Consider the following 14,914-nt stretch of genomic DNA (forward strand, 5'->3'; position numbering starts at 1 on the left):
CCAGGTCAAGCAAGATCAGAAACATGCCATCATTCCTAACTGCCACCTCTTGATCACCCAATGGATATACTAATGACCAACTTCCATTTCCCTTCTTAATGTAGCAGTCGTCTAATATGTCCCCTCCTCATATCCACCATCCATGAAAACACAAAACAAACACACAATTGTCAATGAAAACCTCTTATTAATGACATGAATACATCCCTGTACAGCACCTACTCTATGCACATATGAACCACCATCCAGAATATAGTAAATCAACCCAGCCCTGTCTCCCATGAAACTGAAGTAAAACTTAAATCTTCCTTCACAAAACATTTCACCTTGCTCACAAGCCTGAGCCAACTTACTCAATCCAGCCCACTAATCTCCTACCCCTGGTAGCTGCAACGATTTGACCAAAATAACACCCCCCACTTACCATAAACTTTACTTATAAACCAGCCTCATGTGCCTGCCACAAGCATCTAATCTTTCTAACCTCCATCAGCCATGCCTCAGCTGCCAACACTGACAAACCCTACCACTATCATATCAGACCAAATGAAAATAGACCCCCAGTCCCTCCAAAATCCTCTGCAAAACTGAAATATGGCCTCACCCTCCAGTTGCATTAAAATCAATGAAACTCCTACGAGCAATGCAATTCATCTACCCAAACTCATGCTTAATGTTCTGCTTACCCTTCACTTTCTCCTTGAAGGCTTCCCTGTCAACATTTCACCTTCACATCCAATAACAAAACAACCTGAAATAACTGTGAGGAAACTCAAAACCATGTCCTGCTTAATCCATATAACTTTAGCTTAGACACAGAAATACCTGGTTCCTACATATTCCCAACCCCCGCACATCTACAATGCCCCTCGAACCTCACCTACTGTTAAAAGCTTACATATGCCATCCAACCTCCCATCCATCCAATGCACACCAAAGGCACCAGAGAAATAATCCACATGCTGCTCTCTAAAAACCTTAGCCTGGTATGTGACATTAACAGTATCTAGTTGAAGGTCAAATGTCACCCCAATGATACCACCCTAGAATCAAACACCAGCTTCCTGCCTGACAGAACAGGTCACCAACCCTCCACAAACACTGTGTAAACAACTGGATGGGAAACTAAGTTCACCTTAAGGGTTCCACCCATCTGAAGGTAAGGGCTGAACTTGGCTAGCTTGTAAGAGCCCTGCAGCCATTAGCCTAATAATGTCCTATGATATTATGACTATTGTGACTCTACCCCCCCACCATGGGAATTCTACACACTCCATAAACAATCCCCAACACAGTTATACCCTTCCTGCAATGTAACTCCTCACTTAACCCCCACCCTACCCAAACTGCAGTAACTCTGACATGACTTAGTGTACCTGAAGTAGAATTACCTGTGACCTCAATGTGCTCCATTCCAGCCATCAGATCCACTGCAACCACTATCACCTTCCGAGTCTTCTTCATTCTGGCCATCGACCAAGGTCACCTGTGCACCTTCCACCTTCAACGTCATTTCATCAGGGCACTGACTGCTGTTCAGTCAGCACTTAGCCCTCTCTAACCTCACTGTGCACCACCCAAGTGACCGGGACATAAGCACCTCCACAATCTGAAAATAAAACATATTAATCAGCTTGCATTATCAGACATGAAACAATGATGAATCTCAAACCCTATCCCTTTTGCCTATGTAAAGGCCTTCTCCCTTTAACCCACCCTTTACTGTCTACCTTATGTCATATGGAGACATCCAAAGGAGGAAAAAAAAAGGGCCACAGTAGCACCTTCACCTCAATATTTGTCTGTTTTTGTTGTCTGAGCAATGATACATGAAATACTATTCATCATAAGCAGTGCTTCATAAGCAAAGCACAAACATTTGTTTTCTAGATGTAGCCAAATATTTAAAATGTAATACTCCCATCACAAAATAATAGTCATATTATAAACAGTTATGATATAGAGGCAAATTATTACTGTTATTATTATTATTTATTATTTTGCTTTAGACCCAAGAAAAATAAAGAAATACTGTCACATTTAAAAGCACATACATGAACTAGCATGCACTTTTCCATAGTTTTCTACATGCCCTATAATATAGAACATAGTGCCAAAGTAAGGAAGACAGTAATGGTTTATCGTAATCGACTTTCTTTCTATGGCTGCCATTCTTTCTACTGTACAATTTTGTTAAAAGACATTTGTACTGCTTCCAGAGCCAAAACGATTAATGTGTACTTGATAAAAATTAAATTTCACAAATGGAAATCATGAAGTAACTGAAATAATGAATACGTGTGTTCATCACTCCTTATGCAGAGAAGTAATTGTGTCAGCCATTTAGTAATCAGTTGATTCAGAGAAGTAAGCTGATGTTTGTGTTTTTCTTACAGATACCATTTATTACATTGCCCTATTTACACATAAGTTGTATATCCAAAAATCAGTGAGTATGCAAATTTCAGTTTTCTATTTCTGAATACAGGTATTCATTCATGTGAAGATAATAATAGCCTTAATAATTATGATAAAATCAGACTTAATAATGAAGATGATGCAGTGTTTGACATTAGTTCATGAACCATGAAGGGACAAATGCTGAATGAATCGGAAAATTGAAGTACTATCTTTTAGATACATATACAGAAATGCTGGGATTCATTTTTTGCTAAATAACTGAAACAATTATTTTTTGTGATGAAATATATGCCTGAAAAGATGAAGTGTTTCATCTGTCAGTAGCTGATCTGAACCAAAATGAAGAAAACTTGCAGGCAGAGAAAATCACAATGCTTAGATCACATGCTTGGGACAGATAAACTAAGAGATGTCTATCACAAGGGGCACCATTTATTTAATTTTTTTTTTTACTTTAATCCTTTACAGTTTGCCAGCAAAGAACCACAAGCTGATGTGAAGCCTGACTGCGCATATGCAGTCCTGAACTGCTGTTCCTAAGCCCGCGAACAGACATTAAACCTCCATACTGCAAAATCGGGCTGTAGGAATGTTGAGACAGAACGCTTTTTTTAAAAAAAATTTTCATTTTTTTTTTTTATGAACCATATTACTATCAGACATCCATCTACATTCACTCTTTATAACTAATTGGCTCTGAATTGCAGATACAGAAGTACTCCAAAGAAGTCAGTTCATATTTCATATCCAGCTACACAATCTTGCTGCTGATTGAAAAGTTTCCAAATCTCACATCTACAAAATCCATCTATCCACAACCCCTTTTTCTATTTTTGCACATGGGTCTGATGTCACTTCTACAGCAACAATCATCTAGGGCCACAGTTCACACCACTGGGCAGCTAGCCCTGCTGTGGCTATTCTTCCATACCACACACTCATACACACCTTATTGCCTATGGCAAGGTTTAGAATGTTCAGTCCACCTACTGGAAGTCTTTGGAATGTGGTGGAAATCAGAGCACCCAGAGAAAACCCACATGAACACAATGAGGACATGCTGACCTAGCACAGAAGGCATCCCAGCCAATAATCAACCAGGGAACCTCTTGCTGTGAAGTGACAATACTATCCAGTGCACCACTGTGTCACCCCTCACAAGATTGTTATTGTATGAATTTCCTGCACAGCAAAATCTAAATATTTCATACCATCCTCTTCTTTAATTCAAATCAAAGGACATGTTTAAACAGAATTAATACTAGGTACGAATACTATCCATTGCCACTGTGCAAGTCTTTGGCTTCCAGGATTTCTTCCTCATATCCCTAGTAATGGTACTATTGGTAGGCACATGGTCTCCTGAAAATCGAAGCTTCGAGCCCTCCCATGATTCATAGGAGTAAGTTGGTGACTTCTTACCAGCTATAATTTTTTGCATCTTATCAGCTTCTAAAAGGAATTTCTTTTCTCCTTCTTCACTATGGGGAAACATAAGACCAGAAGGTTTATTAGCATTAAATCACCTCTGTCAAAACAGAACCATCCAATCCAAAAGACTTTAAGGATAGGGAACAGGGAGCGACACCAGCAGTGCTATATTTTAGGCAACTCCACGTCCACACCAACCACCCCACGCATGTGCAGACTACAGCATTACCTGAGCCTAAAACCTGCAAAAAGAAATTTGTGGTTCTCTCAACCTCCCTGACTACTGAAATTCTGTACAAACACCCTCACCACCAACAAATGCCAATGCCAACCTCCCTGACTGCTGAAAAAGATAGAAAATCCTGATAAAACCAAACATGCACAGGTAAATGGAATCATACAAATAACAGGAAAATAATTCACTACATAGATGAAATACTTAAAATAGAAACACTGACTAGGTAAACAAGCTGCCTGGCTCCAATTGAAAGACTACAGAGCCTAACTGCAGAGCTACTGGAACACACTCCAAACTGCAGACTGCACCTTGCACAGACAATGCCCCAAGTTTACAGCAGGACTGACCCCAAACACTTAAATAATTTCAAACATGTAGCTTATGATATTATATATATATATATATATATATATATATATATATATATATATATATATATATATATTTTTTTTAAATCAAGAGCTGCCGACAAAGTGACTGCTCCAACCACCTATCTTTTCAAAAACTTGGTGACCAGCTGTCCAAACAACCAGGATCAAAAGTTATATGGAGCTCTAATCCCCTTGGCCTGAGAATTCAAAGCATCCTAAAAAAAAAAAAAAAAACTAATACATACTACAGACCACCTGCCACTAACCAGTACCCAGAGGCCTACCTTTTCTCCTGTTATACCTAGAGGTCGTCCTGGGTGTACCCTGCCTTAGCAAGTTCACGCCAAAATGTGATTCCTTCCCCAGTCACACTTGCCTAAACTCCTTAAGCCCCTCCCTACCATTACCTCATTTCCTCCCAATCTCCCTTCAATTCCCATTTAACCCTTTCATCCCCCACCCTCTTAATTCCTGCTAATATATTTATCTAACCCCCCTTGAAGATGTCCTGGGACAAATTAGTCTGTTCCACACTTCATTTTCAGAAAGATTATGACATGCTCACTTAAAATGTGCTGCACACTTCTGAATCATGTTAGCACAATGTCTATATCACAAACTTTTCTACTGACTTAACATTAGAAGGTAGAAAACTTTTGGTCTTTGAATGTCTAGTGCCATGATATAGACAGATTCATAGTAGTTTCATTTTTATTGTTGTTAATTAGATTGGTGCTAGAATTATGATTTCCTTTGGGTGGATTATGAAACTTACAACATTTTAAACATTCCCCAAGACTATAAGAGAAGAGTGGGTTAAAATCTTAAGTACAGCTATCTCAAATAAGTGCAAAATCCATCTTTATACTTTGTAAGCATTCTGCAGTGGGTACTGCATGTGATAACTAAGTTGTAATATTCCTACACCTGAACTGCTGTCTATAACTCAAACAAGTTTTTTTCCCTTATGCTAACAGTTATCTTGTTTCAGGCATACCACAATAACAGAGGTAGAACATACAGATTTTAAGTGAACTGGACTTGAATACTTCACCACCGGAGATTTGTCTGAAGTAGTAAAAGATTACAGGTCTGTTTGATTGTATCCAAGTTGGGCCACTGAAACCTGACTTACTGGTCAGACTGTATTACCAGTCCAGCTGACTAAAGTAGTAACTTATAAAAAAAAATACTGTTTTTCAGTGTCTTTGCAGCGGGACTGTACTGTCTACACTCACTGATATGGATTTCTGTGGTTTATATGGAATGTAATATGGATTACCCAAATCTCTAAATATACTGCCTTTGAGACTGGACCAGTCTGGAAAAAATGGAAATAACCCCAATAACCCCCTCTTTGTTTGACTTGGTGTGACACAGGAGATACAGAGGATTATGATCAGGTTGCTGATGCCAACCAACTTATTATGTGTTCGAGACATGGATGTCAAGAAATTCACTTCCAAAACAACCTGATCATGATTCTTTGTAGTGCACGGAGCTTTATCTCTTCCAGTACTACTAGTATTTTTATTTATTTTTATAGTAACTAAATGTTTTGCTGGCTTTCAAAGCTGTAAAGCACTTGGTGAGCACTGTTAGAAAGGCAATTAACACAGTCTGTTACTTTTACACTCATCTTCCGTGCCTCTCAACTCTCCAAATATTTGTAGAATGTCAAGATAGATTTTTGCCATATATGTTTGGTCAGTCCCTCATAAAGTCTGTGATTTATGGACAAATTTCTGAAGACTGAAGTCAACAAATAATGACATACATTTAAGTTTCAGACTTTGTATCCTTTAGAAAATGCAGGTGAGCACACATCCTGTCATTCTCATAACTTTCCAAATTTATAACAGGAAGATAGAGACACATTATCAGACCAAACAGCAGGCAGAAACAAATCTTTTATTCTGCCAGTGTCATTTGCTGGTCAGTACTGGCAGATTTCACTGCTTGGCCAAAGACCTGACCTTAACAACTTCAGCAGGGGGTGCTTACAGTTTGTTAAGATCGGGCCTCACGCCACTGTAGTGCTTAACTGAATTATCTTTTTCTGAAAATCAGAGTGTAATCACAGGGGTCAGTCCACTACAGTATATTTAGATATTGTCTCCCCATAACAGGGGAGTGCATAGGGCAAAGCCCCCCTTAAAAAAAATTGCAAGCTGGATGACTGTCAGTTAAATATATTGTGATAGTTGATCAGGAAACAGTACAACTGCCCCTGGTAGTCTGATTGCACTGTATTTAACTTCAGTAAACCAAAACAGACCTATGATGACATGTATGTTTTTCATAATATATTCATAATACGACTGCTGGTATATCTAGGCTGCCCACCTGGTGCAGCTAGCATATCACAAATGCACTACTCTCTCTCCAGTGAGCCATGATCCAAATTATCTTGTATAACTTAAGCAGAACTGCTTTTTACCACAAATATGGAGACTTTTTTCTCTTATTCTCCATCTTGAAGAGGAAGTATTCTTAATATTTAAGCGTTAATTACTCCTTTCTAGTTGTAGGTTATGTTGTCTGGTCTCTGCTACACCATTTTGTTCCTGAAGCCCAGCTGATGGTTTTGTATATACATGTCCTGATGCCCTTCTTCCTGGTATCCAGTGAATATATCCCTAGGCTTGCTTACCTCTTCTCATATGTCTTTTCCTCTATGTCTTTCAGCATCATGGTGGTCTTTGTCTGTATTATTTATTTATTTTATTTATTTCAGTTTGATGTCTGGGGAAATCCACTGGGCCAAAAAGAGCCCATTTTCAGTGAAGGCCCGGGGAGAAAAGCTCCATTAACAATAATAAATCATTAACAATAATAAATCATTAACAATAATAATAAACATGCATATCAAGCAGACATATAAGACAAGCTGAGAGTACAATTAACAATCTTGAAACCTGTGTATCATCTTTGAGCCTGTCTCCATACATGGTTCCATGAAATGGGCAAAGTACTTCTGATGGAGTCCTACTAGTGCCTTGTACCATGATAAGGACACTTCCTTGTCCCCAGAGTATAATCTGGCTGTTATGTAGGCCAGCATTCTGTTGGCTTAGTGTGCTGTTTTCTTAATTTATTTGTGAGGACTATTATTGCAGTTAATTGTTACTATGCCTTTTTCCTGTATTATTAATTGGAATATGTTCCCACTCAATATGTATCCAGTTTTTGGAATATGTCTGATGGAGAGAGCATTTTACATTTTTTTTCTTTATTCACACCTAGACGCTGAAGCAAAACATACATTTTTCACCATTCTTGTACTTTCCTGCATTACAAATGCCACTGCATTACTGTTAAGTGATAATCATTATTTTATAACTTATTATACTGTGGAATAGACAGATGTTGGGGGAAGGGGTGCTACACATACCTCTTATCCTCTTAGTACAAAAGATCTGGACACAGCCAAAATAATGGGGGACAAAGCACCAAAAATAGGGACAAATTTTAAATATTGCTCTTATAAACTTAGAAAGTTGCTAGCATAAAATGTATTATGTTCTCATGCATTTTCTGAAGGATATAAAGTCTGAAACTTAAATGCCTGTTGTTATTTAGTGAATTCAGTCCTCATTGATTTGCCATAAAAATCCCGAAAAACCACAAATTTTAGGGGAACAGACTAAAATATGAGGCAAAATTCTGGACAGTTGAGAGGTATGGTGCTGCACTGTTATTTTGCTGTCATGTATTCTACCTCACTGATGTCATTTTGTAATGTATAAGAAAGAGAAGGGATAATCTGCTGTGGTTCTTTCTCTTCACTGGTTTACAGCAAGAATATCAGAGTTTCTTACCTTTTTGGCTGTCTGTACTAATATGTCAGTTTCAACTACCTTTTTTTCCTTCGACTTTAGGAGCAGCCATCTCCTCTGACATGATTGCATTTGACATTTGGATGCTAGACTAGAAAAAGAGTAGCCAAGTTAATTGCATTTTGACTCAGAACTGGAATTTTACACATATGGCTATCAGGATGTACACAGGGTATACCATTTATTATGCTATTGGCTCTGAAACGTGCACGTGCGGCCCCCCCCAGCCCCAGCGCGCTCGCAATATACTAAGGAAAAGGATTAGAAACGGGACTTTCGTCACCCGGACTTTGCTTCTCGTATAATTAAATAGGTAGTAGCTTTTAAAGAGTTTTACAAAGCCACGACAGGTTTAAAAAAAAAGCAACGGAGATCTTTTGCTTTTTTAAAAAAGTTACTGATAACAAAACCTTTAACATAGTGAAAAACATAAAAGATAACAGATGCTTTGCGATCTTTATTTTTTTTTAATATTAAATGGGTTTAAATATCGGGTTTAATATTTAGATACGATAACATATTATATCCGCGTATTATTTGCTTGCTTAGCCTATGTGTTAAACTATATAACATATATAAAAAACAAGCAAAAAGCAACGGAGATCGTTTGGCGTTGTTTTTGCACATTAGTACTGCATCGGTGCGTACCAGGCAGGGCCAGTGACAACACTTACCGCAGAATACCAGACAGCTGCGGAAGAAGGGCACATAATTAATTAGAATTAATTATTAAATTTTTCTTTTCTTATCTATTGTCATTATATAATTTATAACCAACTTCTGGGTGTGGTAACATGGATCTTGTTGCGGTTGGCTTTGTTTGGTCCTCGGGCCGACCAAACAACGCCAACAAAATCCAATCCAGCATCCACCACAACGCGTGGGTTATTGCTATAATAATAGATGGTTGACTACATGAAAGGGTCTGCTGAGGTAAACTACATTTCTTAGCAGTGCCTTATACATGATAATAAACATGCTGTTTGTCACTCTGTATAGTACTTTTAACTGTACATCTTCTGAGAGCCGTACCAGACATGACACAATAAGCCATCTGCATTGTTTATTTCCACTGCTCGGTTGTGAACAAGCTTCTTGAATATTATGGCTAGAGGCTGTAATTCAGCACTTGTTCTGAAGTTTGAGGGTACAGGGTGTCTGATGTTTTGCATAGGAATTACTGTACCTGAGAATCTTTTAAGGTTCAGGCCGTCATATTCTTTGTAATTCAAAATATTTAAATTGAAACATAATAATTAGGTTTAATGTCCATCTGTAGTAACTTAAGGAACATTACAACCTTTTTATTGTTTCACTACATTATAACTTGCTTTGATTAGTACAACAAGCCTATGATTTGCTTTCCAGTATTGCTATAGATGACTCAGAAACAATCTGGATTCTCTGAAAGCAGATTTGTTTTTCAGAATACTCCTCAGTGTGTATAACCAACCTAAAACAATTCTAAAATATTTATCCTTGGGTTATTAGACGTCATTCCCAAAATATATTGCTTACCAGCATATTTGTGCCCTAACCTTTTGTTGACCTTGTTTCATTTTCAGGTAAAGTTCAAGAGGAAATTGACAGGGTGGTTGGGAAAAACAGAAGTCCAAAGCTTGACGACAGAATGAACATGCCTTTTACAGATGCAGTTATCCATGAAGTTCAGCGCTATGGTGATATTCTTCCAATCGGACCCCCTCGAAAGACAATAAGAGATATTGATGTTATGGGTTTTTTCCTTCCTAAGGTACGAAGCACATCATAAAGTAAAAGTACTTTTACATGAACACCATAATGTTTTGGAATAAGAGCTACAATAGGAAGAAGTACTCCAGTACTAAATGAACTATTTTAAATATAGAAGCAGACACAGTTCAGTGTGACATCACAGTGGTACAGTAAGGTAGATGTTCACCTTGACAAAGACTATTCTTTTGTCTGAGTCTGATCTTACACTGAGTAAGTAATATAGAAAAGTGATTACTGGTTGGAGCCCTCAGCATTAGGTTTCCACTGGTTAAATGAATTTTTGACAAAATCACCACCAGAAGTGTTTCTATGAGAATGTATATCAGAATTCCAAAATGAAAGTTTGCAATACCAAAATTCATAACAACAAAAAACAAGTGTGGATGTCACACACCACTCCCGACATCATAGACAACAACAGCTTCAGTATTTTTTTCTCAAAAAACTTATTGGCTGTGGTTGTTACACAGCACTCAGAGCTTCTGAATGCAGATTGTGGTACAGTGAGGATTGGGAAATTTACCATTTTCCCCACTGTAGTGTGATCTCGGAGTTGGTATTTATAATTTTCAGAGGGTGTGGGGGAGCAGTGGGGCTTGACCCCCTGCAAGAACTTAAAAAAGATAGAGTTTTGTGTTGAAATAATGTGTTTCAAATGGATAGATGATTTCATGGAATTTATTAAAGGTATAGCAGTTTAAAATATGTAGAAATGAAACTTTTATTAGAAATAGATGTGTGTCCCTTTAAAGTACATTGTAATTGATGGGAAGTTATGTGGTACACACTAAGGACTTTTCAGCTGGTAATTCTTTTCAGAAAAAAGTGAAGGTGTTGTTGTGTTTGTTTTCACAATAGTGTGTAGAGTGTCAGGAGTGTTGTGTAACATCCTCAGCTGGTTGTTAAATGTAATGAATTTTGGTATTGTAAATTTTCATTGTACCGAAGTTTCAATGTTGTCATCTCAATGTTTTAAGTTTCAGTTATCTGTAATTTCAGTAAACTAAAGTAGAGCTATATATATATATATATATATATGTGTGTGTGTGTGTGTGTGTGTGTGTGTGTGTGTGTGTGTGTGTGTGTGTGTGTGTGTGTGTGTGTATATATATATATATGTGTATATATATATATATATATATATATATATATATATATATATATATATATATATATATATATATATATATATATATATATATATATATATATATATATATATATATATATATATATTATAACTGCAAGAAAAACCCAGGTAAGCTAAAGCTGCCACTTTGTGATACCGTAAACATTCAGTAGTGGAGGTCCATGGGATATATGCAAAAGACCCCTTAAGGACATCAAGTGTTTCAACTATATGGCTTCTGAATATCCACAAATGTTTTATTTTTAAGTCTTTATGGTTATGTTTAGGCCAATTAAGCCAAACCCCTCTAGTTGTGGACAGGTATGTTTCAGCCTTTTTATTGACCTCATCTGCACAACATAAGTGGATAGTTTGGCTATACTTCAGAAATACAGGGCCATTAAATCAAACTGATGCCCATAAAGAAGCCATGTAGCTTAAACACTTGATGTCATTAAGGAGTCTTTTTGCATGCATCCTATTACACAGTGAAAACTCTAGCTTAGATGAGTTTTCCTTGCAGTTTTTGCTCAATGGTTTGTCTGTATGCACTTTTAACCCTTTGGTATGTATGTTAGTTGGGATATTTTGCAGTAAGTAAATTAACAACATAGAAATAGTTTATTTTTACAAAGGACTAATGGAAGTAGTTGTATCATTTCTTATTAATCACCTACCCAAGTCAATGAATTTGCCAGAGAGTATATGTCCAAAGTGCTGCATCAAAAGTGAGATGGGAGATATTTATCTTGTCACTTAATTTTCAAAGTTGGGAGATATAAAAAGTGGTGGCTAGATTATGTTTTAAATACAAGATTCTTAACGTCTCTAAAGACTCTGCCTCACTGCAGTACCCAGGGCAAAGTCCTGAGGTCAAAATCCTAGACTAGGTAAATATTTGAGCCTAATAGCTGATAATGTGAAGAAGAATATCTTTATTCATAATGTTTAAAAATTTAAATGTTATATGTTTTGGTGGACTGTTTGATATGGGCTGAGGTTTAAAGGAGCAGTATTGCACTTTTGATGCAGGACTTGGCTTGCTTTGAGGTAATCTATCCAGCTATCCACAAGTTAGTAAAGTGAAGCCTCATCTTCTCACCCAGACAGTGGCCATTTTGGAAGCTAGATTAAAGGTGATAACATTCCCTGGTAAATGTGCAGCTAAGCCAAGAAGGAGTGACAAGGCATTCTAGGGTATATCACCAAAACATATGTTTTCCCTCTTTAAAAAAGGGTTCAAGTTTATTCTCCCATTCCAAGTAGTGTCAGCAGACATACTAATGGAGTTGAAATTATTCACTAGTAAGCTTAACCTCCTGCTCTTGTTTAAAAACCAAATACGAAGAAACATCACTTACCAACCAAACAGTATGTTTAGTAAAAAGAGTATTTTAATCCTCCCCAGCACCCCACTATTGCTATACATAAAAAACTTTGGAATACTGAAATGTATGCTTTAACCCAGTCAGAAAGATTAAAGTATTACAATTTAACTGAGTAGGAATCAAAGCTTATGAATGTCCTCAAGACTAATGATACAATGAGGATTATGACAATGGATAAGGGTGGGGGTGTTGTTTTGGCAGCTAAAGTAGATTACACTGGTTGCATGTTGGATATTTTACATGATACTGAGAAACATGATGTGGTCTCACGAAATGAAATATTTATAGCACATAGTAGAATTCAATTATTTATTGAGGATGCACTTTTCAAGATGTTATTTCATAGGAATTACACAATTTTCTGAGAATAGAACATCCCCTCATTACAATAGCCTTTGGTATACCTAAGGTTCATAAGAATATTTTTAAACTTCCATATAGACTTATTGTTGCAGCACACAACAGCTCCACTTATCTTCTTGGGGCTTTTATTGCTAGGTTAATTGAGAATAATATTAAACAAATAGAGTACCTGTTCAAAGATTCATGGGACTTTTTTTCTAAAATTAGACAAAAGTGGTACAATGAGAATGCAAGGTTTACCTCCATAGATGCAGTTGATTTGTTTACCTCAATATCGCATCAGGAAGGTTTGAGTTTACTTCTAGAGACTATCAATGAATTAACTTTATTGAATAATACACTAATAAACGTTGTGATGGAGGTGATGGAAACAATCCTACAGAATATTTTTTTTAATTTTGAGGGTGAATACTTCAAGCAGATTACGGGCATTGCAATGGGTGCATGTTGTGGATCTATATTAGATTATCGAATAGTTAAAAGTTTGAACATCATATGGTCGACACCATATGTTTGAACTCTTAAATATTCAAAAATCAAAAAAAAAAAAAACTACCTGAAAGGTTAAGCAGGGGGCACCCCCCACACCTCCTGCTCTTTAAATATACCAACTCCGAGATCGCACTATAGTGCAGACAATGGAAAATGTCCATTTCCGCACTGTATGGAGATCTCCGTTGAAACGTTCGAACATTTACATGTTCGATCATATGGTGTTGACCATATGACATTCAAACATGTAAATGTTTGATAATGTAATATAGACCTGCAGGTTGTGCACCCATTTATGCCAACCTGGTATTATATGCTTGGAAGGTTAATCACATTTTTAAAACAAAATTTGAAGATGAGTGTCATATTTATTTGTGTTTCCTTGATGATATGTTTATTTTATGGAAGAAGAAAACGCAGGTGTCAGATGATTTTATTAGTCATTTGAATAAAGTCACTTAACATTTTAAATTTACGTGCACCCATGATGATATTAGTATTGATTATTTGGATATCACCCTTTACAAAGTCATTATTAATAACTGTTTAGCATCGACATTTTCAGGAATAATACTTTTTCCAATAGTGATCTTGACTATCGGAGTAAGCACTTAAAATATACCAAAAGGAATATACTTAAGAGGCAATTAGTAAAAGATGCTTAAATGTATTCAAACTTCTTTAATTTTAAATTAGAGTTAAGGAAGATTGTACAAATGTTTAAAGAAAGGGGCTACCCTCAGGATATGTTATTTAAAATTAGTATAGAAGTAATAGAGGGATGGGGGTCAAGATACAAACCCTTCTTAGGTGATGAAAGAATACTATTACCACCCTTAACTAGAGATTCCGAAGCTCATTCATCATCATCGTCATCTTCTTTCGGCTGTTCCCGTTAGGGGTCGCCACAGCGGATCATCTGTTTCCATTTCTTCCTGTCTTCTGCATCATGCTCTTTCACACCAACTGCCTGCATGTCGTCTCTCACCACATCCACAAACCTCATCTTAGGCCTTCCTCTTTTCCTCTTACCTGGCAGCTCCATCCTTAGCATCCTTTTCCCAATATACCAAGCATCCCTCCTCAGCACTTGTCCAAACCAATGCAATCTCGCCTCTCTTGCTTTGTCTCCAAACTGTCCAACCTGAGCTGACCCTCTAATATACTGATTCCTAATCCTGTCCATCCTAGTCACACTCAGTGCAAATCTTAACATCTTTAACTCTGTCACATCCAGCTCTGACTCTTGCCTTTTCGACAATGCTATCGTCTCCAGCCCATATAACATAGCTGATCTCACTACCCTCTTGTAGACCTTCCCTTTCACTCTTATTGGTACCCGTCTGTCACAAATCACTCCTGACACTCTTCTCCACCCATTCTACCATGCCTGTACTGTCTTCTTCACCTCTCTTCCACACTCACCATTACTCTGAATTGTTGATCCCAAGTACTTAAACTCATCCACTTTTACCAACTCTACTCCC

General features: G+C 37.1%; 1 protein-coding gene across 2 annotated transcripts in view; it reads left to right on the forward strand.

The window, feature by feature from the left end:
- Positions 1-14,914, forward strand: part of LOC122797642 (cytochrome P450 2D20-like) — a 487,724-nt gene that overhangs the window by 380,571 nt on the left and 92,239 nt on the right. For both annotated transcript variants that reach the window (XM_044066188.1, XM_044066192.1), the window contains exon 7: positions 9,866-10,053. In XM_044066188.1, the coding sequence (XP_043922123.1) occupies positions 9,866-10,053 (188 nt within the window). The remainder of the gene's footprint in view (positions 1-9,865; positions 10,054-14,914) is intronic.

The sequence above is a fragment of the Protopterus annectens genome, chromosome 1.part0 (assembly GCF_019279795.1).
Source record: "Protopterus annectens isolate FY-2018-M chromosome 1.part0, PAN1.0, whole genome shotgun sequence".
NCBI classification, from domain to species: Eukaryota; Metazoa; Chordata; order Ceratodontiformes; family Protopteridae; genus Protopterus; species Protopterus annectens.